At 33.8% G+C, this 26146-nt stretch overlaps 2 protein-coding genes across 5 annotated transcripts; one reads left to right on the top strand and one right to left on the bottom strand.

The window, feature by feature from the left end:
* Positions 1-2614: 2614 nt before the first annotated feature.
* Positions 2615-3446, bottom strand: LOC105956395 (auxin-responsive protein SAUR50). Its single transcript, XM_012980241.2, has one exon. The coding sequence runs from the start codon at positions 3292-3294 to the stop codon at positions 2950-2952; it is 345 nt and encodes a 114-aa protein (XP_012835695.1). The 5' UTR covers positions 3295-3446; the 3' UTR covers positions 2615-2949.
* Positions 3447-13868: 10422 nt separating this feature from the next.
* On the top strand, positions 13869-24366 carry XRN3 (5'-3' exoribonuclease 3). Of its 4 annotated transcripts, none has more exons than XR_016030369.1 (23): positions 13869-14332; positions 15435-15537; positions 15634-15710; positions 15795-15986; positions 16136-16255; positions 16353-16415; positions 16652-16801; positions 16885-17049; positions 17833-17910; positions 18048-18134; positions 18863-19222; positions 19441-19536; positions 20187-20282; positions 20623-20694; positions 20962-21089; positions 21163-21239; positions 21341-21381; positions 21476-21550; positions 21637-21794; positions 22385-22489; positions 22597-22672; positions 22893-24033; positions 24120-24366. XR_016030369.1 is itself a non-coding variant. In XM_088815688.1 (22 exons), exons 1-22 carry the CDS (start codon positions 14129-14131, stop codon positions 23964-23966), a joined length of 3597 nt encoding a protein of 1198 aa, XP_088671814.1. In that variant the 5' UTR covers positions 13869-14128; the 3' UTR covers positions 23967-24366. The 4 variants fall into 4 exon arrangements, 2 of the variants coding, with proteins under 2 accessions (XP_088671814.1, XP_088671813.1); XR_016030368.1 differs by having other exon boundaries at positions 22373-22489; XM_088815688.1 differs by having other exon boundaries at positions 22893-24366.
* The last annotated feature ends 1780 nt before the right edge of the window (positions 24367-26146 follow it).

Here is a 26146-nt window from a genome sequence, read left to right as displayed (position 1 = left end):
CCTGCAATTATTTATTGTCTTGCACGTTCATTCTTAAGATGTCAAATTTACCAACTGAATAAGGGATTTTTTCGTAAGACAATACATAGTTCAGGAGAGTGACTGTAATTATCCAAATATGAGAGACTTTTTCATAATTTGAGTTTTACTGCAAGGGGTGGCTGCAATTTGCTCGTTATTTTATATATATATATATATATATATATATATATATATATATATATATATATATATATATATATATTGTCTCTCATAATAAATATTTATTCTTGAAAAGATGTGTAGTTTATAACCAATAGGTTATCTCTTATTTGTTGCTTCGAGATATTTGAAGGCTTTATTTACTAGTTTTTGAAATTATTTATTTATTTTTTTAATTTTAATATCTAGCGGTCATGAATGTCCGGTCAGTACGGATGAATTTTGGCCCACTGATGATAATCCAGAGCCAAAAAAACAAAAAAGGAAAAGAAAAAGGACCACCTTAATAAATAGTATAAAATGCACCATCATGTAATTAAATATATTTAAAATTGGTAAATAAATAAATAAATAGAAGATAGAATGAAAGATGGGAGTATAGATTCAGTTATTACAGTAAATCTTAGCCACCATAAATACCTGGACTGGGAACTCTGTAACACATCCTTCTTAACAACATAATTTCACTGCAAAAATCTAAGGCCAAAACATATTTATTTGTGCCTCTGTAATTTCATGGACCATTCTATTTTATTTATTTATTTTATTTTATTTTATTTTTGCCCCCTTTAGTGGCATCCCGATAAAATGTATATCGGAGTAATAATAATATTGGGTAAATTACGGCAAACCCCCTGAGGTAAGGGTAAATTGCGAAAAAAATCTTCATGTTTGGGTAATTGCTACCACCCACTCAATTATGAATCTTCTTACACGTTCACCATTGCGGTGTCAAATTTAGTAGAATCTTCTAAATAATGTGGAATATTCTACGATTTGTATCGGTTTTACCCCATTCGAGCTCCACATTTTGAACCAAGATGTCATAAAATGTGTCTATTTATTGGATCATAGAAATGTCCAATAATATAATTGGATTTCATTACATTATTTAATTTTATCCTGATTAATCTTAATTTGGCAACCAAACGAGTTCTTAAGTGAAAATTAATAGTGTAAATCATTTTCAAGTAATTCCATAGTAGGCCGGCCACTATTTAATTGCCTTTACTCTCATGAAACTTCATCTAAAGGCCGGCCTATATCACAATATTTCAATTTTCACCTAAGTACTCTAATTTGAATTCTTATTCACATCACCAATTATTTCGAAAATAACAGATACGTTGAACTTTTTTTTTTAACACACACGTATTCTCGTCGAATTAAATTGCGGAACATGTCTTCACCGATTTTCAAATTATTGCACTAACCTTACACATCTATGCACAAGGGTATGCCATCTTAATTGGTCACCACATACTGGCACGTGGTCGGGGGGCCATGGCCCCCCAAACATTTCTCAAAACTCTATTATTTTATATCGAAATGTAAAACAAATTGTGTATAATATCAATAACTATACCACTTAGATTTTTTTTAGTTCATCCAGCCCCCCTAAACTTAAAATTTTGGCTCCGTTAATGCGCATACAAATATAGGTTTGACGAATTAATTGAATTTACGGTACGGAGACACATTTTCGGTGCCTGCCATGTTATCATGTGGAAATCTATTTTTGTGAAAGTGTAGTGATAAATGAATGGCTGCCATGAAATGTGGAACCTATTTTTATGGAAGTCTTTAGTAGTGATAATAAATGGTGTCTAGTGCGAGACAATATGATTTCAGACGCGTCAAATGCAAGTACAGTAGAACCCCGATAAATTAATAATCTTGCTTAAGTAATAATTTATTCTCGTTCTGACTCAACGGCATCGTGCTAAATTCGTTTATAAACGAATTATAAAAAATATATATATATATGAAAATGACAATGACAATTTCATTCTTATAAGAAGATCAAAAGGCAATTGTATAGCACATCACATGGGAAAATAAATGCAACAAAGTTGACAACTTAACGTATGAAACTATCTCTCTTTTATTTTTATTTTTCTCCTGTCTTGTTTCTTTCTAATTAAGTTCTCTCTCAATGTGGTCCAATTATTTAATTAAATCATAAGTAATTAAACATGAACACCATTATACAGACCATTAAGATTTTAATTTGTTGTTATCTACCTAATTAATTAATTTATAACCTTGCATGTTTTAACTACAAGTGAGATCAATAATTTAATAACTACAAGTGAGATCAATAATTTAAATTCTATGTATCTCCTATTTTGTATTTAATTCCGACCCCATGTAAGATTTGAATTTTATAAAAACATGTACAATAACACAATGTTCGGCTTGTGGTGTTATTCTATAGAGGATGTTTGACTAAGCTTACAAGCTGCTAAAAAGAATTTATTTTTTCTTTAAAAGTATTTAAGAGGACCGTTTTAAAGAGTTTAGTAATAATAAGGATTATGTCATAAAATAAATAATTAGAATTCTAAAGAGACAGATAATTTGAAATCAACGAGTAAGTAACAATGCGATATATATACTTTGAAATAAGACGAAAAATCAATCATACCTTTGATCATATATAATAATATCATCATGAAGCTCTCTCACAGGGCATACAATAATTAAGGTTGTAATAATTTCTCTAATTACAACCAACTAACCACCACTGCAAGGAAAAATCAAACTCTTAATTTTCTCCCCCCCTAATTAAAAAATTTACATAAATACCCAAAAAAAAAAAAAAAAAAAAAAAAAAAACCCACTTCCGAATATCATCAACCACCATATGGGTTTCTCACTAGTCAGCCATTAAATTTAAAAAAAAAAAAATTAATCCCAAAAAAGGAATAATTTAAAAGTAAAATATTAATAATAATTAATTAATTATTACATCTTGAGCATTGATGTAAGAGACTGAAAAATCTCTTCATCGCAAGGAATAGTGAGTCCCATATCGTGATCGAACCCAAACTCCTCCTCCGCTCGCCGGAGCAGGCTCAAGAACTCCGGCATGTTCAAGATTGATATCGGCACGATGTATCTGGTCCGATTCTCGCCCACATACACCACGAAGTGCCCCTTCGGTACATCCACCGGCAGCCCTTGTTCGCTGCCGCCGTCGTCGTATCCGCCGCCGCCGTTCTTCTTGCCTAAACTCGAGCACCGCTTCATAATCTGCTTTATCATTGCCTTCTGCGACAGTTTGCCGCCGCTGTATTTTCTAATAGCCATCTTAAAGTTTAGTGTGTGTAGTGTGTGAAATTTTCTTGATGATCAAATATTTTTCTTTTTTTCTAGAGAGAGAGTAGTACAAAATAGAAGGGTGTGTGTGGAGAGAAAGGAAAGAGAGGGTGGGAGTGTGGTATTTAAATAAAGTGGTGGGTTTTTTTGAAGATTAAATAGTTGGAGAATTTCATTTTTTGGGCAAATTAAGGCCAACCCCCTGAGTTATGGTTAAATTATGAAAACCCCCTCGTGTTTGAGTAATTACAGCCACCGCCTCAATTATGTATTATCTTACAAAAAAACTCATTCAGAGGTAAATTTAGGAATGTTAATTCGGTACGCCAGCATTTCATACCATTTACCGAACTAAATATACGATTTGGTTCGGCAAATAACCGAATTTACATAAATTTTATGTAAAAATATTTAAAAAGAGGGGTGGCTGTAATTACCTAATCAAAAGGGATTTTTTCGTAATTTGGCCTTAGGTGTGGCTGTAATTTGCTTTTATTTTTTTTATTTTTTTATTTTTTTAATAAATTAATTTAAAAAAAAAAAGAAAAAAAAAGAAAAACAAGGGCATGTGGGGTTGTGGGGGCAAGGAAGAGACCACGGGTGTTTTCGGGCAATGTGAATTTATGGTGTAATGGAAAAAACATTAAGCCAAGCCATTGGTTTACTAATTCTTGTTGCCTTACATCTAGACAATAGGGTCCCCTTTTTTGGGTTTTTAACTCTCTTTTCAAGAACTTATTTCACTTTCTTCTTTTTTAATTGCTAGGTAGGTTTTACCCGATTCATATATTCTGAACGAGCTGATAATACCAACCGACTCGTCTGTGTAAAACTTTTTGGTTGTTTGGGTAGTTACTTGGTGGAATTTTGAATGAAAAGTCGGCTGGCCAATAATACCCCATCGATCATGTTTTTTATGATGCGATTTTTTAATAGTTGCTTTGCATTGAAAAGTAGAACACATGCTCTATGTTTATTTAGAGTAACTATTAATGTTGATATTTCACAAACATTGGTAGCGTTAGTTTTAAAAGATATGAGTTTGTAACGTAACCGACTATTACCCGATCCACAAAAGTCGAGCTGATTTTGAGTTTTGGTTAAAATTGATTGGTTGAGACGAGTTGATAAAAGATTGGCAATTAATCGATCCGACCCATTAATAATCATATTTTTTTATTCTTTGAGTTTGTTAATTTTACCAACCGAACATGACCGATACTGTTAGTCCGTTAGTTCTCCCGCTGTCTCTCGCTCAATCTCACTCTGTCTCTCGCCACCACTCCATGATTGAGGAAGGTGGTGGCTATGGCGACGACCACGGCGGTGGAGGCGGCTGCATATAGAAAACAACTATGACGGTAAGAAAGCTACAACGGTGGGAGGAGGCGTTGTGGTGGCGCGGCGTTGGGTTGTTGTCCCAACGGCGACGCTCGAGGTTCGAGGATGATGCCGGTGGTGCGGTGATGCTGGGGTAGGCGATGGCGGTGTGTGTGGGGTTGGCGATGGTGGCATGGATGGGAGTGGGTGACCTTGTCGTCACAGATCTAGGGTTTGGAGGGTGGATCTAGGGTTTGGTTTGGAAGATTCAAAATTTTTCGATTTAATTTCTGCAGTTGTCTATGAGTTACTATGAGTGTCTCACGGCTAGGGTTCAAAGGAGGAGTTAGGGTTTCAAGAATATGGGGTCAGAGATGTCTACGGATTACTATGGTTTTCTATGGTATCCTATGGGTGTCTATAGATGTCTATGGCCGATTTTTTTTTTTTTTAAATTTATAATTTTCAATATTATGTAGAAAAAGATATATTTCTATAATAGTGAAAAAATACGAAAATGAAAAAAAAAAAAAAAAAAAAATGTAACATAATGTTCTTCTACGTAAAAAAAATAATAAAAAAAATGTTAGATCCAAAAGTGAATATCTTAAATAAAGAATAAAAAAATGATAAATGCAATTTAAATATTACTTGGTGCGTATTTCATATTTTGTGAATGAAGGGCATTTTTGGAATGAAATTTATAAAGGATGTGAAGCAGAAATTTAGTTAGACTTGTCATTTAGTTCTAATAAATTTTGTCAACAAAGACCTATATGGGGACCTCAAGTTCTTAATTGTATAAATAAAATTATTATTTTTATTAATAAAGAAGAATAAAACAATGTATATAAAATATATAATTAAACAAAAGGGGCTACAATTTTTTTTATTTTGCCTATGAATCACATAAGAATTTGGATTTCGAATCGAGCAATATTATACTTTGTTGAAGGCAAAATTTAAATTTGTTATAGGTAAAAACGACTTGTTTCTTTTGAAATTCAAATACGAGGTTGATTTTTTTTTTTTTAATAACTTAGGTCGTGTTTGATTGCAAGATAAGATTAGCCAAAATAAAATTTAATAAATTAATGAAAGTCCAGTTTTATCGGATCATGAAAGTCGAACAAAAAAAAACTCTTTAAAAGACAAGATAAATACGCTATAATAATATAATATTTACGGGTCTACCCGACAAACTATTGAGAAACCAAACATCAAAAAAAGTCCAATTATTTAGTTAATAACGACTGATCTCTCCAACCAAACGAGGTCTTAAAGTATTAGAAACATCCCTGAATGCGTCAAAACTTTATCCAAGTTTAATTAATTCTTAAACCTAATTTAAAAATATAAGTAAATAGATTAGAGCCACATATTTGATCATGCCAGACTGTATTTTATATCTGTAACTTACGTAGCTAATTGTTTAAAAATAAAAATAATTCAATTGGTACATAACTATAAATAAACAACATATTAGGTAATAATTTATGCCAAAATAATAATGGAAACATACGACAATAATACGTTTGCATCACAAGTGTAATAGTACGTCACAAGAACATGAATTTAAATTTTCAATGTACATTTATGATTCATCGTATACGGTGAACTTGGATAAATTAACAACGTTGCTTAAATAATAATCATTTTTCATTCCAAATTGATGATAATGTGTTAAATTATTATTTAAATAAATTAATATTTTGCTAAATTAATAGAATCTGACCAATAACAACTATAATAATTTATAGAGATTTAACAATAGCTCGTACATTTAAAGAACAAGATTAACAACAAGATTAAAGATGCATGAATCTACATAGGGGTAATAATTATGCATGTGTGACTTCGAGCTATTCAAAATAAGTTGTCTTTCATTTTTGCAACAAAGACAAATATTAATTTGCGGGGAAAATATAGTTTTTGTCCCTTAAGTTTGCACCAATTTTATATTTGATCCTTCATATTCACAAAAAAACACATTTGGTCTCTTATCTTTCAAAATCAACACTTTTAGTCATTTCTGTTAAAATTTAACAGAATCACGCGTGGTCCTATCACTGGCTTATTGAGAGAGAGAGAGAGACGAGAGAGAGAGAGAGAGAGAGAGAAAGCGTGAGATTGAGAGAGAGAATAAAAAAGAAGAAGAATAGATCTGATAAAAAGAAACGTAATATTTAGTTTATAAGATTTAGGGTATAAGGGCAATATTGGGATATAAAAAATATTAGGGATGTGGCTCATATATTATTTTAAATTAATGATTTAATTAAAAGAATGGATTTGGACTTGTCATTTAGTTCAAATTATGTTTAGTTTGAGGGACTCCTAGCATATTACCCCTATTAATTAATATATATACTTTTAGTAAAAACTGAGAGTTAAATATATTTCTTTTAATACACATGTATATATATATATATATATATATATATATATATATATATATATATATATATATATATATATATATATATAGGGGTGGGAACGAGCCGAGCTCGGCTCTTTTGGCCAGCTCGAGCTCGAGCTCGAGCTCATCGAGCCAATTTTTTTTGGCTCGAGCTCGAGCTCGAGCCAATTTTGGCGAGCTCGAGCTCGAGCTCGAGCTCAGGCTTATTAAATTTTTTTTTTTATTTTTTTTTTTTTTTTATTTTTTATTATTATTTAATTTTTTTATTAACTTTTTTTTTATTAGAAATTATTCATAGGAAAATAAAAAAAATTATAAAATAAATAATGAACTCTAGGTATATATATTTTTTATTTTTTCTATTATTATTATTATTATTATTATATTTTATATAATTATGAATTATTTAAGTAATATAGATTTGTTTCTATTTAAATACTAGTTATATTTATTATTATAGATTATTTACTATTTAGTTAATAATAATAATAATAATAGTAATAATAATAATAATAATAATAATAATAATAATAATAATAATAATAATAATAATAATAATAATAAGAATAATATATATATATATATATATATATATATATATATATATATATATATATATATATATATATATATATATATATATATATATATATATATATGTAAAAAGAAAAAAAAAAAAAAAAAAAAAAAAAAAAAAATAGAAGGCAGCTCGCGAGCCGGCTCGCGAGCTGTCGAACAGCTAATTTTGGGCTCGAGCTCGAGCTCGTCCGAAGCTCGAGCTCAATTTTGGGCTCGAGCTCGAGCTCGAGCTCGAGCTCGAAAATCCCGAGCTCGAGTTCGAGCTTTTTTCGAGCCGGCTCGTCGAGTTCGCGAGCCGGCTCGGCTCGTTTACCACCCCTATATATATATATATATATATATATATATATATGGTGACATCAATGATAATTCAACCTGAAGTGTACAATTAGGAGCATTATATAAGTTGGGTCAGAACCTGAATAAAGTGTACGAATATTGCCTATTAATTAAAACACTTGGTTTCAAGAATAGTATATTTAACAGAAAGATTTTATTTTCTAGTAACAGAAACCTCTGCATTAAGTGGTTTAGGACCATGTAATTAAATTATACCACTAACAGAAATTTAATTAATTAATTTATTTATTTCATGTGAAAAAAAACTTTTGCTGTGTTATTGTATGTGTCCGTAACAAAGGACAGTTTGAACATTGAGGTGTTCCTTTCTCACTCCTAACCTAACATTTATAGGAAAAGTCAGTATCATTAATATGTACAATTTTAATATTTTAACAAAATATCTAAAATTAATTTGAGATAAAAAATTGTAATAATAATATTGATATTACTGAAAAGTAAAATAAAACAAAAAATACATTATTTTAGCTTGCGATTTCGATAAGAAATTATGAGACGATTAATAATTGACCTACTTGGGTTTTCAACTTGAACACTTTCTTGAATCGAAAATGATGGGGTCATTTTCTTCTTGAGGATATATTTCATTCTAATTAATCTGATTTTATTGCGAAGGTTGTCAGAACCGGATCGGGTATGGAACTGGACGACCATTTAGGTCATGATTCGATAGAGTCGAACCAGTTCAAGGGGTTTCCAATTTTTTGAGAAGACAAACAAAAAGAGTGGTAGGACAATGAAAAGGGCTGCTTGTAATAGCATCGCATGTTCTGTGAATGAAATTTGTTGCTGCTGCTTTGTGACATTTAAAACACTCAGACAAATATACATACAAGGAATTATATTCATCACTGCCCCCACACCATTTATTTATGTCCTTACCAAATTAATGCCACCACTTTATATCACAATCTCTAATTAATCAAAGTTTCTTGATTTTTTTTTTAATTTCAAATCGATAATTGTCGGTAAAACTTACTCCATCTGTTTCATAATATCTTTCTATCACCTTTGAATTTTTTGTTTTTGTTCCATATCATATGCCATTTTAGAATTTCAATGTTGTATTAACTATATAATGATGAGTCTGATTATTCGATGAGAAATTTACTCGTCTTAAAATCCTACAAACAGGTAACATGTCAAGTTTTTTAGCCAAAGAAGTTGTAATTGGATGGTGCATTCTGTCAATTTTTCAATTTAAGGGTGCAAAGTGCATATGACATGTAGTTCGAGAGTGCAAAGTGCCAAAGAAATTATAATTGGAGGGTACGTTGTAACAAATTTTCAATTTAAAGGTGCAAAGTGCGTATGACATGTAGTTCGAGGGTGCAAAGTGCCAATTACCCCAAGTTTAAGCCTAAAAAGGAAAAAAAAATCGTAAATGCTTCTAAAATTATAGCTTAAAACAAATAATTTTAAGATAAACAAAATTGAAAGATGGATTTTTAAGCATATAATAATTAATCACGGGGGAAGAAAACTCGTAAATTGTTTTCAAATGATTTTGCAAACACCTCCTAAGAGTACGATCACTCATTGCTAACGTAGAATGCGATTACGTACTATAAAATTCGAGACGGAATATATACAACAAAGATGGAGATCATAGAATAGTTAATTAAAGACCTTATTAAGCCTAATTATAAGGTCATGAGTACCTAAATTAAACCTATGTACTTCCCAAGCAATAGGAGCCACTACTTTTCAATAATATATCAACTTATATCAAAATTTGTTATTCCTCATTATAATTTAATATTTGTCGGTCCCTTTGAATAATTTTTTTAGTGAATATTGGTCGTCAAGAAAATAAATTTCTGGTTCTGCCAGTGCTACGCCCGAGTATCTTGATTCTTGTTGACATAAATGTAAATGCTCCAAATTGAAGGCCTCTATATTTGAGAGGAATGATTGGCCAAAAGCAAATAAAAAAATGAAATTAGAAAAAGGAAGAAAAAAATAAATAATTGAGGGTTTGAAAGACAAGATAAAAGCCATGTTACTTTTGCCTCCCTTTACTATTTTGTAAGAACAAAGGGGAAAAAAATCGTACGAGTTCATGTGTCAGCCAAACCTCGTGCATGCCTTATTCAATCAAAGAATTTTTCCCAACACTCAAAATTTAACCTAAGTTTGTTGCAATATAATGAAATTGATGAATGGAGGGTAGACAACTTTTGATCATATAAACATTTTATGGCATTGTCCCCTACATTTTATTGCAATAAAATCTCATGAAGATTGAGCCACATGAATTAACATGGTTGGCTTTTTGTTACATTATTATCAAATTGGTAATCTTAAGTTGCCACATGTAATTCGGCTAGTGTTGGTTCAATTTAAGGATGGTGAACTACATATTTTAGTTCTTGGCTAGGGAAATTGGACAATTTTCATTTAAAAAAAAAATAATTGATAGAAGAATATTCCTCCTAACCTCTTGGAGTGACATATTATGATTCAATTCGTGAGAATTACGACGAGCAATATTCAAAAAATAAAATAAAAAAATACACAAGATAGTAAAATGCTACGCAAAATGATTTTTCGCCCCTATTTATATATTTACAGTTCATATTTACGTAAAATGTTAGCATTATATTTCTGAATTAAACGCTAGAATGTCTATGCATGCAATATTTTCTGATGGTTTTTGCGATTTTAATTGTAAATACTGAAGCGTGTAAATTCGACTGCGCATATATATGATCACAACTAACAACAATTTTATTACTTTTTAGTAGCCAAATTCTTTTTTAGAAAAATGTTTATTAATAAACTTGCACATAAAATTAATTATATATCCATGAACATGCAGAGATTGGGTAGCTGAAAATGGCTCATCACCAACTAAATCACACTTTATTTATTTTTTAGGGAAGAATTAAAATAAAGTGCAGAGAGATATATTTCAAATATATATATAGACATCGTTATCTTGATTAATTAGGTTGTTATACTTATAAGAAAACATAGAATTAGTTTAAAGAAAGTGATAATATGTATGGCCCAAATACAGCTAAGGGAAGGACTTTTACGGATGTACCTCTCTCTCTCTCTCTCTCTCTCTCTCTCTCTCTCTCTCTAAGAGACAGCCATTGATAAAAACTCATCACATGTATTGCAGCCTCAAAACAACTACATACCATAATCTTTTCTTACACATATAATTAATGTGTCACTATTTAATTTGTAGGATTATATTTATATGTATATTGCTAAATGGCTATTTTCCTCAAAAGGGAGCATACTTCTGCTTCACATGGTCCACTCCAACCTGGAAAATGACTAGTTTATGGGATAACATGTTCACTCCTCTCAATTTCACTTCTTTATTATTATTTTTATTAAATTTTCGTATATACGAGTTTTTCTTTTTTTTTGTCGTTTCGTATTCATTTACCGCCTTCTTGAATTTGTCTGTCTTTGTTTTTCTACCAATACTTATTAGGAGATGTCTGTGGTTTGAATTCTGCCGCCTCCCCTACTTTCTCAATTTGTAAAATTATTTGAATTTCTTAAAAAATATATATATGTATATAAATATTAAAAAAAAAAAATACCACTTTCTTGAATTTTACCGGAACTGGGCTATAAAACCTAGGCCCAATAGGATGTAATTAAATTAATCCCATATTCATAATGCGGCCCATGATATAGTGGGCCTATCTCGCTGGATCAGATAGCATGTATATTGTATAGTTTTTTATTTCATTTTTTTGAAACAAAAACATTTCAGATTTGTGCCTCTCATTGTAATGACTAAAGATTAGGGGTGAATGAAAATGAAATTTGATATAGCTTAAATGGCTGAATTGCTAATTGAAGATGTGGATTGAGCGTGGAGTGAGAAAAGCCGAAATAAAAGAAGCCCACGCGCTTCGAGAGACCTGCAAAAAGATATGTCGACAAACGGTTTTTATGCGTTAGCACTCCGACGGCCAAGTCAGTCGGATTCGTGGAGAAACATTATAACTGTATTTAGAGAAATATAATTAAAATTGTGTATAAAGAATAGTCGTGAGAGAGAGCTGTCATTCTCTTGTGCTCCAAGACTTTATTTATACATGTCGTAGGAATGGGGGGTCACCCCCCGTTTTATCTTCTGTCAGATCACATGTGGGATCGGTGTGACTACTATGAGTTTTGCTTGTTTAATGAGGGCGACTATCTTACTCCATGCGATCCGAGTCAGTTCAATAGAGAGAGCTCACTGGTGTGGCCACTCATGGTTATGTTGTAAGTGGACCTCTTCTCCGTGGTCCATACCGTGTTCAGGCTTCTCACTTTTGTTTCTGATATTGGGTCGAATTTAATCACATCCGTCGTCTTTATCTATCCCACACAAGCCTAATAACAAGCTTCATGGAGTGTTAGTGAGCGAGGTGCAATTAAGATTGGGCTGCGTGTGAACTTTGTGTGAAATTGTTGGTATTTGGACTTTTAGAGTAATTGAGTACATTTAAAATTTGATTTTTTCCCAATGAAAACAAACACAAATCGAAAATTATATTTTCATTTGCATATAATATAGAAAATTAATAATCTTGATGCTACAAGCATTAACTTTGGATTTTTTTCTATCTAAAATGGCAATTGAATCAAAAATCAAATCTCATATATATTTCAATTTCAATCCAAAAAAATTACGAAAAAAATCAGAAATAAATTTTTTTATGTAATATTAAATATTACTTGAAAGTCAAATATCTTTGGATTCTAATCGATCCAATTCAGAAATTCCGTTCAAATTCCCGTCACTAATTAAAGTTACATATATAGTAGGCTGCACCTATTTGCAATCTCAAATTTTCTAAGGGCAAAATCTTACTTCATGCAAGACCAAAATATAGATAAATTTACTACGAGCAAGATTGAAAATTACAAATATAACCTCAATATTAATTTTGATATTATTAATTCAAAAAAGGCCTAATTGATATTGCAAGACCAAAAAAAAAAAAATGAAAAATGACCATTCTTCTTCACCAACAAAATCAACTTCTTATTCTTCACGCTCATTCTACATATTTTCTCCAAAAAAACTCTTTCATATTCTCCAAAAACCATCATCAAACAAAACCTCAAATCTTTACTAAAACTAACGAGGACATTATGGGCACACAAAACATCAATATGGATGATTCTAAGGTCGAAGAACATAATGCGATAAGAAATATTGTACTTTTTTTTAAGCTTTGTGATCGTTCTCGTTTTTCGAAAATAATTTCTCGTACACAAAAATTCGATGTTTACAGGTCAATATTTAGCTATAAAAACGACATTATAGAGTCGAATTTTTCAGTTTCTGAAAAAATCGACGCTAACATTTCGTTTTAATTGCTAAAATCGGCACATTGATGTCGAATTTTGAACAAAATATCGACACACAAATGTCGAAAAAAGTTCAAATAATCGACAACAATTTACTGTCGAAATTTAGTGAAAAATTCGACACCAGTATGTAGAAATTTTACAAGGCGGTGGTCGACTTCATCGGTGACAGCGCGACGGCGAATCTTCAAGTGGTCCTCTTCTTTCTTCCCTCCCATTTTTCAATTGTGTTTTCATTTGTTTTTAAATTTGGTCTTGCAAGAGTAATTGATAGAATTAAATTTTATTTTGTTTATATTTTACTAAGGTCATTATAATTTTTTTACACTTAATTTGGTATAAAATTTAATTTGATTTTGCCCTAAATAAATTTTGCATTGATATAGTCGCGTAGTATAGAAATGTTGAGAAAATAGAATCTTTCGGATATTTAAAAGTATCTCACAGACACAGTAAACAAAATCCAACACAAGGAAACCGACTAACGAATAAAATGACGAAAATCTCCTCCAATTTCTACAAAAACCTATCCGCCCACTTTCCAAAAAACAAAAGGGCATTTTCGACTGATCATTTCACTATCGTGCCCTAATTCTCTTCACTCGCATACACTTTTTCTTCCGTTAAATCGGTTCCGTTGCTCGAGCTCCCTCCCTCGTTGGATTCCATAAAACCCTTTTTTCCCCCTTTTTTTCCATCTCAGTTAAATTTCTTGTGTCTTTCTGATAAAATCAATTTCTATTAGGGAGGAATTATTATTATTGTTTTTTTTTTATTTTTTTTTTCGATTTTAGTGTTGTTTGATCAACAATGGGAGTTCCGGCATTTTACCGGTGGTTGGCGGAGAAGTATCCGATGGTGGTGGTGGACGTGGTTGAGGAAGAGCCGGTGGATATCGAAGGAGTTAAAATTCCGGTCGATACCAGCAAGCCAAACCCTAACAACATCGAATACGATAACCTCTACCTCGATATGAATGGAATTATTCACCCTTGCTTTCACCCTGAAGACCGCGTAAGTTTTATTTCCTTTAAAAAAAAAAAAATTCATTTTCGAAGAACTTGCTATTTTACTCCGACGATTATGAATTAATTCGAGCATTTGATGTTTTCTGCTTGTTGATTGGTGTATCTGTTTTTTGTTTGAATTTATGTTTATTGTGAACTGCTATTACTTGGCCGGGTCTTGTTTATTACTTCTCATGTTTTAGTACTGAAAATGTAATTTGTTACATACTAGAAAGGTGCACTAGATGTTAGTTCTTGATATTTCGCAGCTACCTTGAGAAATATTAGTTGGCTATATTCCTTGAGGACTGTAATTAGTTGTATCCGGACTAGGAGTTCGTTCGTAAACCATATGCGAAGTAATTGAAGGAGTTAAGTTTTCATAGTACTTTCTTGGAGGAACAAGTCGTTGATGCTTCTTGAATTGAATTAAGTTTCTCCTGTAGTTTTTTAGTTCGAAACTGAATCATGTATAACCTCTCGGTGGGGAATGTTAGTTGCAGTCTGAGTAGGTTACAGCGATTAAAATATATGACCTATACCAAAGTTACGACTACACAGTAGTTTTCTCCTCCAATATCACTGTCTGGCTACTAGCTATAGGCATGCTAGTCATATTGCCATTAGGTTTGCTAGTAATTTTGCCATTCTATATTTTATTTTCTTAAGTAATAATATATATATTTCTTATCTTTTAATCACGATCAGTATGAGAAATGATATACCAAATGCATACCCAACCGAAAGATAACACATCACTCATTCCAGTTTTTAACTTGCCCAAAAAAATTTCCGTTTCCGTTTTGTAAATGCACTTTCCCTGAATATTTATACCAAGCTACTTACAATAACACCAAACATATTTTGTAAATTGGTATGGGTTCGCTGGATATATTGGTATTTCGTGTTAAGATTGGTAACAATTCCAAAAAAATAAATCTGGAGGTTGTATTAGCTTTTCACTCAGTCCATCTTTGTGATGACAATCCGGTGTTTCAAAATATGGTGGCATTTGATACTTATTTCTGATTTATTAGGCTTTATTCTCCTATGTCATATTGTCCTTATTTTTTTCTAGAAAGTGATCATATAGTTGATTTCTCATGCAGCCTTCTCCAGCTACTTTCGACGAGGTGTTTCAGTGCATTTTTGACTATATAGACAGGCTATTTGTGATGGTGCGGCCACGAAAGCTGCTTTACATGGCTATTGGTGGGTAAAAAAGGTTAAAATGTTTGAATATCAATAAAGTTTGATGCGATCTGATATGGGTCAAATTTATTGAATGTAAACCTTTTTGGTTGGTAGATGGCGTGGCGCCAAGGGCTAAGATGAATCAACAGCGGTCAAGGCGTTTTAGGGCTGCTAAAGACGCCGCAGATGCGGTACTGAATCCTTCTATTGTTCGCTGTGAACCAGTTAGTATGAAATATATTGTTTCTAATTCATAGTGCAATATTGCTTTACAGGCCGCCGAAGAGGAAAAGTTGCGGGCGGAGTTTGAGCAAGAAGGCAGGAAGCTTCCTCCCAAAAAGGAATCACAACTATTTGACTCTAATGTTATCACACCTGGAACGCCATTCATGGCTGTTCTATCCGTTGCTCTCCAATATTACATTCACGTCAGACTAAACAATGACCCTGGATGGAAAAATGTTAAGGTACAGTTGCCGTTGACTCGCTAAGCTATGCTTTTTCCAAAACCATCTGATTACTTGTACTGTGTATTTAAGCTTCCATTCATCTATATTATGTCTACATGTGCACAACCATTTTATTAATGTATGCAAATTACTCTGTCTCAATGAAGGTGATACTTTCTGATGCAAATGTTCCTGGTGAAGGGGAGCACAAAATCATGTCTTACATCCGTCTCCAAAGAAACCTTCCTGGGAATGATCCAAATACTCGCCATTGCCTGTATGGGTTGGTATGTTTTGTGTTGATTAGTTCTGTTGAAGTATGTAAATGTTCCATTTCATATGCCCTCTTACAATTGCTGAATGTCATCTGCTGCTGCATGACAGGATGCCGATTTGATCATGCTGGGATTGGCCACTCATGAAGTTCATTTTTCCATACTCAGAGAGGTACATTTATACCTGTTCTTAAATGACACTGTGACATTGGCTTACTATTTTGGTACTCCTTCTCAAGTGAATTTGATCCAGTTTTGATGATGAAAATGTGGCTTGAGAGTAAGGGTTGCTTAATATTATATGGCGCAAAGGATGGGTCATATGAATTGCACATACAGATTCAGATATGCTGCTTTAGATCTCCCCAATTTTGAAGTAACGGGTGTTTCCTCTATTATGCTTGCAAGGTTGTATTCGCTCCAGGGCAGCAAGACAAATGCTTTCTTTGTGGTCAAGTGGGCCACTTAGCTGCTAATTGTGAAGGGAAGGCAAAGAGGAAGGCAGGAGAGTTTGATGAAAAAGGTGATGCTGAAATCGTGCCTAAAAAACCTTATCAGGTTAGCAGATATAAATGATGGAACATTATATATAGATTTGTGTGGAAATACTTTTTAACCTATACTTGTTCTTTGTTTTGCAGTTTCTGAATATTTGGACTCTTCGTGAGTATCTAGAATACGAGATGCAGATTCCTAATCTTCCTTTCAAGATTGATTTTGAATGCATTGTTGATGATTTTATCTTCATGTGCTTCTTCGTCGGTAATGACTTTTTGCCGCACATGCCTACACTCGAGATTCGCGAGGTGTGTTTTCAGAGATTCTCTTGGTTATTTCTTCGTATAATTATCATTATATTCTTTTTGTGTCGTAAAATTTTACTTAAATCAATTCAACGGTTCATGCACACAAGAATCAAACGAATGAAGAGTTCTTTTTTCCCAATAAAAACGCTTTTTCAGGAGAATATAAGCTTTAAGGAGATTAATTATAATGTTCGTTGTGAAGAATATATCTATTTAGGTTATGCTGCTCTAATCTTTAATTCCAGAACCAGTTTACGGGGGAGGAGAAAAAATCTATCAAAAGCGTTAGTTGCTAGATGATCCTAGTAACCAGTGGGTTTTCAATATCAATCTGGGAATGAATAAACCCGAATGTTGGAATAAAATTCAGTAAAAGTTGCTCCTGAAATTTATTGTATGATAGAGGTTGATATTTGGGTTAAAGGAAATTAAGGATCAAGTTTGTTTGAGTTATGTTAGGGGCATTAATGCTGACATTTTGTTCATGATGTTTGGCCTGTATTTGCTATTTTAATGACAAATTATCAAATTCCTTGGTGATCGTACTACGTGCATAAATGGTTTTATTATTGCATCTGTTCTACTATGTGGTTTCTGGAGTTCGTAATTAACTTTCCAACATTAGTAAAAGTTGGAGTTGACGCACTGAATAGATTTCTTTTGATAGAATAGTTCAAGTTCTCTGCTGCATTTCCGTTGTTCCACTTGCCTTCGTTTGGAAACCTCTCAGAAGTGCTAATGGTGCTGTTGATCTTTAATGTACTTACTCATTTTCATACATAGGGAGCGATCAACTTGCTGATGGCTGTTTATAAAAAGGAGTTGAGGGTTATGGGGGGGTACTTGACTGATGGAAGCAAGGTATGCATTATATTATCTAGAGAATTATTTTTCTTGTGCTATTTTCTTCCTCATTGTTCATAGTTGGAGGCTCGCTCAATCTTGTTTTCTGTTTCTTTCCTTTTTTTTTTTTATTTTTTTTTTTCTTTTTCTTCCAGCCAAACCTAGCCAGAGTGGAACACTTTATTCAAGCTGTGGGATCATTTGAAGATACGATATTTCAGAAAAGGGCCCGATTACATCAAGTTGGTTCTAGCCTTATCTTCCAGCTCTTTGTTCATTTTTTATCAGTAACATACTGTGTATATTCTTGTACTACTCTCCAGATCATATGCTTCATATATGTGGAATTATATTCTCGCACATTTATGAGCTTGACGTTTATGCATAATATGTTCTTCATTTTTGTCGACATTTTATGGGTAGCGACTAGTGGATATCTGTTATAGTCTTACAATAAAATGTTCCGATGTAGTGCTGCTATTGGGATTAAAGCATTTAAGTAACCGCGGTAGTGGGACTAACCATTTGTGTATATACTTGTGAAATGATGGGATATGCCTCTCGAGACCAAATTAATTCCGTTTCTTTTGATCCAAATGGGAAATCACTGTAGGAGGTTTGGACGGTTCACAATTTCAAATTTAATTTTTCTCTGAGACTTCTCTTTCTGTTTTAGAGGTTTCCAGCATCTATAAGATTACTTTCTATTGGAAGTAGATGCGAGCCTTTCCAATCATTTTCTTAAATCATCTTACTGTTGCATTGGACCTATCAATTGTTTATCTAGGATCCTAGTGATTGTAATTTCGTTGAATTCTTCATGCTTGATTTGAGAGTTTCTGCTGTTTAAAAACTTGAACTTTGCAGCCTTTATGCTTTACTTTGTTGTAGACTGTAAGTATTTTCTCTATGTACATTATTCATGGGTTAAACTCATATTGTTCTCTTTGTGACCCGTTATTCTGTACAGAGACAATCTGAAAGAATCAAGCGCGAGAAGTCTCAAAAGTCGCAAATCAAAAGAGGAGACGATGCTGAACCCATGAGTAGACCTGATTCTCTTGTTCCTGTTGCTCGCTTCGGTGGTTCTCGCCTTGCTTCTGCTCCTTCGCCTTCACCCTTTCAACAGAATAAATCTTCAACTTCTTCTAGACACGATCAACTTGGTCAAGCTACCTCAAGTTTATCTGATCTTGACATTAAATCTAAACCATCTGAAACTTCGGAAGATGAGAAACCCTACATCAGGGCACCAAAAGTTGCACGTGTGGATTCTGGAGCCACTATAGGTGCAGCTATTGTTGAAGCTGAGAGCAATCTAGAAATTGACGTATGTATTCCTGCTTGGGAAGATATTTTAATTTAATTTTTGCTCCAAGCGCTCCGTAGGATTTACTGCTATTGGTCAAGTTTTGTTGATGTTAGAGCTTGCCATTATGGAACGAGATGCGTTTATGTTGTCTGACATTTTTTGTTACTTTTCGAACTGTTTATCATGCAAAACATATGGGATCCTGATTACTGCATTTCTTGTATTCTGCCTTTCAGGAAGATGATAACAAAGAAGAGCTGAAAATAAAGCTAAAGGCGTTGCTTCGTGACAAGTCCGATGCCTTCAATACGGACAATCCAGAGGAGGACAAGGTATAAGCATTGTCTCAAATATTGATCTCTGTTATTGATATGAGTCAGAGTCACAGTATACGTACAAATCAAAGGATGAAAGAAATTTTGGAGACAGTGCCTGAGAAACACTGAGCATTATGCACTTAATCCATCTGTTTATGTAGAGTTGATTATTTTTTCTTAAGGAGCTGTTTTAATCTGATTATTTCCTTAGCATGGGCCACAGGTTCGCTTTACTCTACGTTGCTGACCTTGTTTAAGTTATCTATTGTATTTAAAAAGCACAAGGACCTTAGAAAGTTTATGTTGTTATGTATCGAATTGACAAAATTACCCCATCTAACAAAATAAAGTCAATGTAGTTTTTGTGTACTCTCATTCATATTTGATTTTCTAGTTTGTCTAGTTTTCAATTATTTTATGCCATCTTAAAATTTGTTTACTTGCCTTAAAATTCTGAATAAATGTAGTGGAACCATTAGAATAATTGAAGAGTCATGCAGAAAAGTAAAAAAAAAAGGTTCTACTTATTCCATGATACAAAAATTGAAGCACATATGTATGGGCCAAAATCCCAAGTGAATATGAGGTTTTTGGTGTTGATGAAGTAGGCTACTTTCCTACCATTGTTAATTCTTGAAACTACATCGCTGATTTGCTTTTTCTAGGTCAAATTGGGAGAACCAGGGTGGAAAGAGAGGTATTATGAAGAAAAGTTTTCTGGAGATTCTCCTGAAGAACTTGATGCGATACGAAGAGATGTGGTAAGTTATTCAACTTGGTTCCCTTGATAGGGAAGGATTGGAAAATGATGAAAACGTTCCACTGTTATGAAAATCAATAGTTAAGGTTGATAATTTAGGGAGAATTGGGCCATATATAGATAGTCTCACATCTCTCTCTCTCTCTCTCTCTCTCTCTCTCTCTATATATATATATATATATATATATATATATATATATATATATATATATATATATATATATATATATATATATATATATGGCAACTATAATGTTGTACTTTTCTATGCTCATGCAATGTGCTGAAGATACAATTGCGCGTACGAGTAGTAAGTTCACTGGCTAATTGATTTCTTGCAGGTCCTGAAGTATACAGAAGGGTTATGTTGGGTTATGCACTATTACTACGAAGGTGTCTGTTCCTGGCAATGGAAAGTCTCTGTCCTTTTCTTCTTTTTGGTTCAATTACAGTTTTCTTTTCTGATTGGATATAGAAAACAGGGGAAGTGCCTTGCTGCTCTGTTTTGATTATGGTTCCAGAGCCACTTGCCTTTTCCCTTTCGCCAACTATGCATTGAAAGATCTAGTGTTTTCAAATATATAGATTTTATTTGAAATAGCAACTTATGTTTGAAGGACAAATATATAGTTTTCCCTTTCGCCAACTATGTATTGACAGTGTAATGTAATTCTTGCAGGTTTTATCCATACCATTACGCACCATTTGCTTCAGATCTGAAGGATCTTGGACAGTTGGACATAAGCTTTGAGCTAGGAACCCCATTTAAGCCTTTCAATCAGTTGCTGGGGGTTTTTCCTGCTGCAAGGTTGGATTGATATCTCTTGTGCTTTAGTTTACTTTTTATGTCTTTTTGGTGCTCTAACTGGGTTTATCTGCAGTTCTCATGCTTTACCTGAGCAGTATAGGAAATTAATGACTGATCCAAACTCGCCTATAATCGATTTTTATCCTACTGGTATGATTAAATGCTTTTGTACATGATGATAGTATGCTTTTATGTCCTAGTATAAAGAAGCAGCGCTCTTATCTTTCTTGCTGTCCCTTTTTGCTCATCAGACTTTGACGTGGACATGAATGGTAAACGGTTCGCTTGGATGGTAAGTACATCTTACTTTTTAAGATTCAGATTCTATTCTATACATTAAAGCTAAATTGCCTTTCATTGACTTTTGTCTTTGCTCTTAATCTCAGGGTATTGCTAAATTGCCTTTCATTGATGAGCGGCGTCTACTTGCGGAGGTGGAAAAAGTTGAGCACACACTCACGGTATGGCCACTAGCTCGGTTCTGGATCATAAATTGGTTTGGTATATATAATTATCTCTGCTAAGTATCTAGATTATCATTATGCAGGAAGAGGAAGCACGGAGAAACAGCGTACTGTCCGATTTGCTTTTCGTGTCAGTGTCACACACGCTATCCCCATACATATTTTCTCTCGATGATCGATGTAAGCAGCTGACGGACAAAGAAAGAGTTCAGGTTAAGGAGCGGATTGATCCAGCAGCCAGGTTTGCCTCTCTAAAATTGCTTTTGCATGAACCTGATCATATTCATACCTAAATTTTAAGGTTGTCGGATATCATTCTTCGTGCTTGGATACATGCGGTTCCAACATAAGTCATGTGGACAAAGGACACGAAGGATATGATTCATGTTTTATGTGTGAACTTTTCAATGGATTAATCTCCATTTTAACCGAGCTGGACACGATCGACTGAAAGCGAATTCTTCATTTTGTTTAGTTGACATTTTAACGGAATATATGAAGTATCTGTAAAGATGTTATTTATCTATTTCAAAAGCATACTTTACAGCTTGGAACCACTTGGTTATACTTCAAAGGCATGCTTTACAAACTGATTTCATTCTACTACGTGGTTGATGTATGTATATGTATATATATATATATATATATATATATATATATATATATATATATATATATATATATATATATATATATATATATATATATATATATATAAAATGTTGCAATGGAGTAAACTGTTTTTCTATGAAATGGGTTTCTAATAAATCAAGTGATAAGTTGGAATATTATGTGGATCTGTGTTCTGATGTTAACTAGGGCTACATGCAGTGGTGGAATGAATGGCTACATTTCCCTTTGCTCTGGCGATCCTTGCCCTCCTGTCTTCAGATCACCTATTTCAGGGTTGGAAGACATTATGAACAACCAAGTCATGTAAGCTCCTATTGGGCATCGGCAACTATCAGAATATGACGTTAAATTTCTTCAATGTTTTCATCATCACTCGTGGCTTCTAATATTTTTATTATTTTTGTGATCAGATGTGCAATATATGGACTTCCAGATGTTCATAACCACATTCCTCGACCGCCGCCAGGTGTTACGTTCCCAGAGAAGGTGACAATGTTACTTGTAGCCTATATTAGTCATAATCAGTTCACTTTAGGATAGATGAGCCAATAAGAATAATCATTTCACTGCACTTTTTTATCGAACCAAACTGAATGTACCAAAGTTACATGTTTATCTGTTTTGGCCAGAATTACACTACATGCAGCCTTTACGTTAGTTTATTACCATTCTGCTGTCTGACTTTGTTTATCATTTTGACATGCAGATTGTAACCATTGGTGATCTAAAACCAGCTCCAGTACTTTGGCACGAGGATAATGGAAGGAGGCCGTATGACAATGGAAGGTACAACAACAACAATAACGGACAAAGATATGACCACAACAATCACGGACAAAGATACGACAACAATCACGGACAAAGATTCGACAAGAACAACAACTACAACCAAAGGTTTAATAATAATAACTCAAACGGACACAGATACAACCTAAGGTCCAACAATAACAACTCAAACGGACCACCCATATCTGACAGCAACGCATGGTACAACAACACAAACGGGCCGCCCAGATCTGATATCACAAACGGAGCCATATCCGGTCGACAGCTCGGAGAAGCTGCACACCGCCTTGTTGTTAATAGTTTACCGGTAAGGCCAGAAACGAATAGCCGCCACGCTGGTCCGGCGCACCACCCACACCCTCGTGCAGCAGCCGTTGGATATGGACTGCCGCCACCTAATCAGCCTCTTCCATACCCTGCGGGAGAAGTGGCCATGCAAACTAGCCCAGTCTATTCTCACCATAGACCTTCGAGCTCGGTTCCTTACAGACAACCACCATACGCCGCCGCCCCACCGCCGCCGCCTACTCACCACAACCCACATAATAATAGATTCCCGGATTCTCGATATGGATCAGACGACAGGCCTGCAACACATGCTAGGGATAACCCTCGGCATGGGCACTATGCTCAAGGTGGTAGACATGGACATTACTCACAAGCGCCGCCTCAGCAACATGGCTATCAGCCATATCCGCCACCTCAGCGTGGGGTTCAAACTCCGATTCGACCGGGGGTTCAAACTCCGATTCGACCGGGGGTTCAAACTCCGATACGACCGGGGGTTTACTATCATGAACCGAGTGGTGGATCCAGTAATACAGAAGGTGATAAGCCCTACGGGGGTGGTTATAACAACAAGCGTGGTGGTGTGCCGTGGGCTCGTGGCGGTGCAGGCAGAGGATATAATGGTCCTCGACAACAGGGAAATCAATTTTCGGCTTTGGGTAGGGGAGGAAACAGAAGGCCCCCACAATCGGATAATCGCAGATAAGAGGGCGCTTATTTAATTTTCAAAATTTTTCGTTTCGCTGACCTTTACCTTGCGACTGTGAGGACAGGTTTGTTGATTATAATGTGCAAGGGGTTTGTTTATTGAGGTTTTTAATTTGTACTATAAATTGGTGTTTTGTTTTTCACATTGTAGACTAGATTGGACTTTTCGGATAATATTGTGGGGGACAGGTTAACTGCGGTGGCGACGAGGCTGATATGGTTAGACTGAGTGGCTGATATTATGTAGTAGGGGTAGCTTCGTCCTAGGAAGAGTGCTTTATTTCCCTTTTCAAATTCTTTATATTTGGTTTCATTTTATGTTTTTTTACAGTAGCTCTGTTGTGTAGTATACATTTATACATGTAAGCCTTTCTAAATTTTGATCTTTCTCTATCCAACTTATGTGTGTGTGTGTGTGTGTGTGTGTGTGTGTGTGTGTGTGTGTGTGTGTTTATATCTTTATCCAGTATAATGTATGTGATTTTATTTTTTATTTTTTTTATATTGATTTTTTTTTTCAATCAGTGCATGAAATGAATACCTTTGCATCATTGCATGCGTTCATTGTGACGTCACCTGTGACTTAACTAGATATAGTATTTTCAAACTGAAATGCTAAATCCCACACTGATTTTACCAAGTCATGAACATAATTAAAAATATTTATGTCTCTAAAATATTATTTTCTCCTTCCCCACTCTTCTTCTTTTTACCTAACTTTTTCACAAAATTACACATTAAAAAAGTTCCTAGCATTCCATGTTTGAATTTGACAAAAGTCTTTACATGTTCAAACTAAAATGAAGTTAGAATATGTGGGGAAAAAAATCAAATTGATATGAATTTGAATAATAAAAAAAGTTTAATGAAATTGAATAAATGTTGAATAAAGCTGAACTCATTTTTTATGATTATTCACATAAAAAATTAATGAATTTTGAGTGGCTTGGATAAAATTATTTTGGAGAGAAGTTAGAGAAAATATAAGCAGAGAGATGATTTTTTTAAATTGAAGTGTGGGATTTAGTAAATTTTAGTGTAGGATTTAGCACGACCCATTTTCAAAATAGCAATTGCTTTCTTGTACGAGTCATTGGACAGAAAAATTGGTCATGCTTGAATACAGGAAACTGCATTCAACTATCTTTGCTTGCCCGGTTATTTTCGAGTATACAAGAAAAGAATCGAAACTGCCATTACTATGGAGATTAACGTCGTTTAGTTTTGCTAATAAATATAGTATTTTTTTTACTTTATTTTTTGAATTCCAATTGTTTGCATCCACAAGATCAGGTAATTCCTAATGCTACAAAATCTTGAATTTTTGATGTTATGTTTTATCACAACATTAACAAATTATGCTGCTCACAAGTCACAACCTTGTTTTTTTGGACTAATGTACTAGTTCCATTGTTCTTTGATATATATGTGAATATTATTTATATAAGAAAAAAACTCACAATCAATCATGTGTACTAAATCTCTCTAATGCATGTGTACAAAACAATTCGTTCTCCAGTAATAATTCAGATCGAACTTGTATCGTTAGACTCTGCATTCACCTTACTCAACCGACCATACTTTGTGTGTGTGTGTGTGTGTGTTTATATATATATATATCCTAATGACTAATATATATTGATTTATGAAATGTAAGTTGTTGGCGCCAGATTTCTACCGATAAAGAAATCCGCCTCACTTGGGAAGTAAAGATTGACAAAAGATTTGTTCCCATGTTTATTTTGGAAATTTAGAGTCCTACCTTTGTAATACTTTAGGACTTAAATTTATTTCCTAGTACTCTACTCTTGTTAGGAATCTTTTATAGTTATCTAGATTATTACTAGATATTGATTAGGATTCTGTTTCCTAGTTATTCGGTTCCTTTGGAAGGTAGGTCTTTGGAGGCCGACTTCACGCCTATATAAGGCTCCTCGCCTCACAAAGACCGTGACACTTTTGTTGGGAGAAAAATCACTCCATAGCTTTGAAGAATCGCTGAAACGTTCTGCTGAACAGAACTGTGTCATCGTTGGATGTGTCAACTTATACAGATCTGCTATACAGATCTCTCGAGAGATCAACCGCGTTACTTGAAACGTTCTGCTGAATAGAACTGTGCCATCGTTGGATGTGCCAACTTATACAGATCTGCTATATAGATCTCTCGAGAGATCA

The sequence above is a fragment of the Erythranthe guttata genome, chromosome 3 (genome assembly GCF_056151865.1).
Source record: "Erythranthe guttata isolate IM_541 chromosome 3, IM_541, whole genome shotgun sequence".
Classification (NCBI taxonomy): Eukaryota; Viridiplantae; Streptophyta; class Magnoliopsida; order Lamiales; family Phrymaceae; genus Erythranthe; species Erythranthe guttata.
The sequence above is the reverse complement of the archived record's forward strand: the minus strand, read 5'-3'. Positions and strand labels throughout refer to the sequence as shown.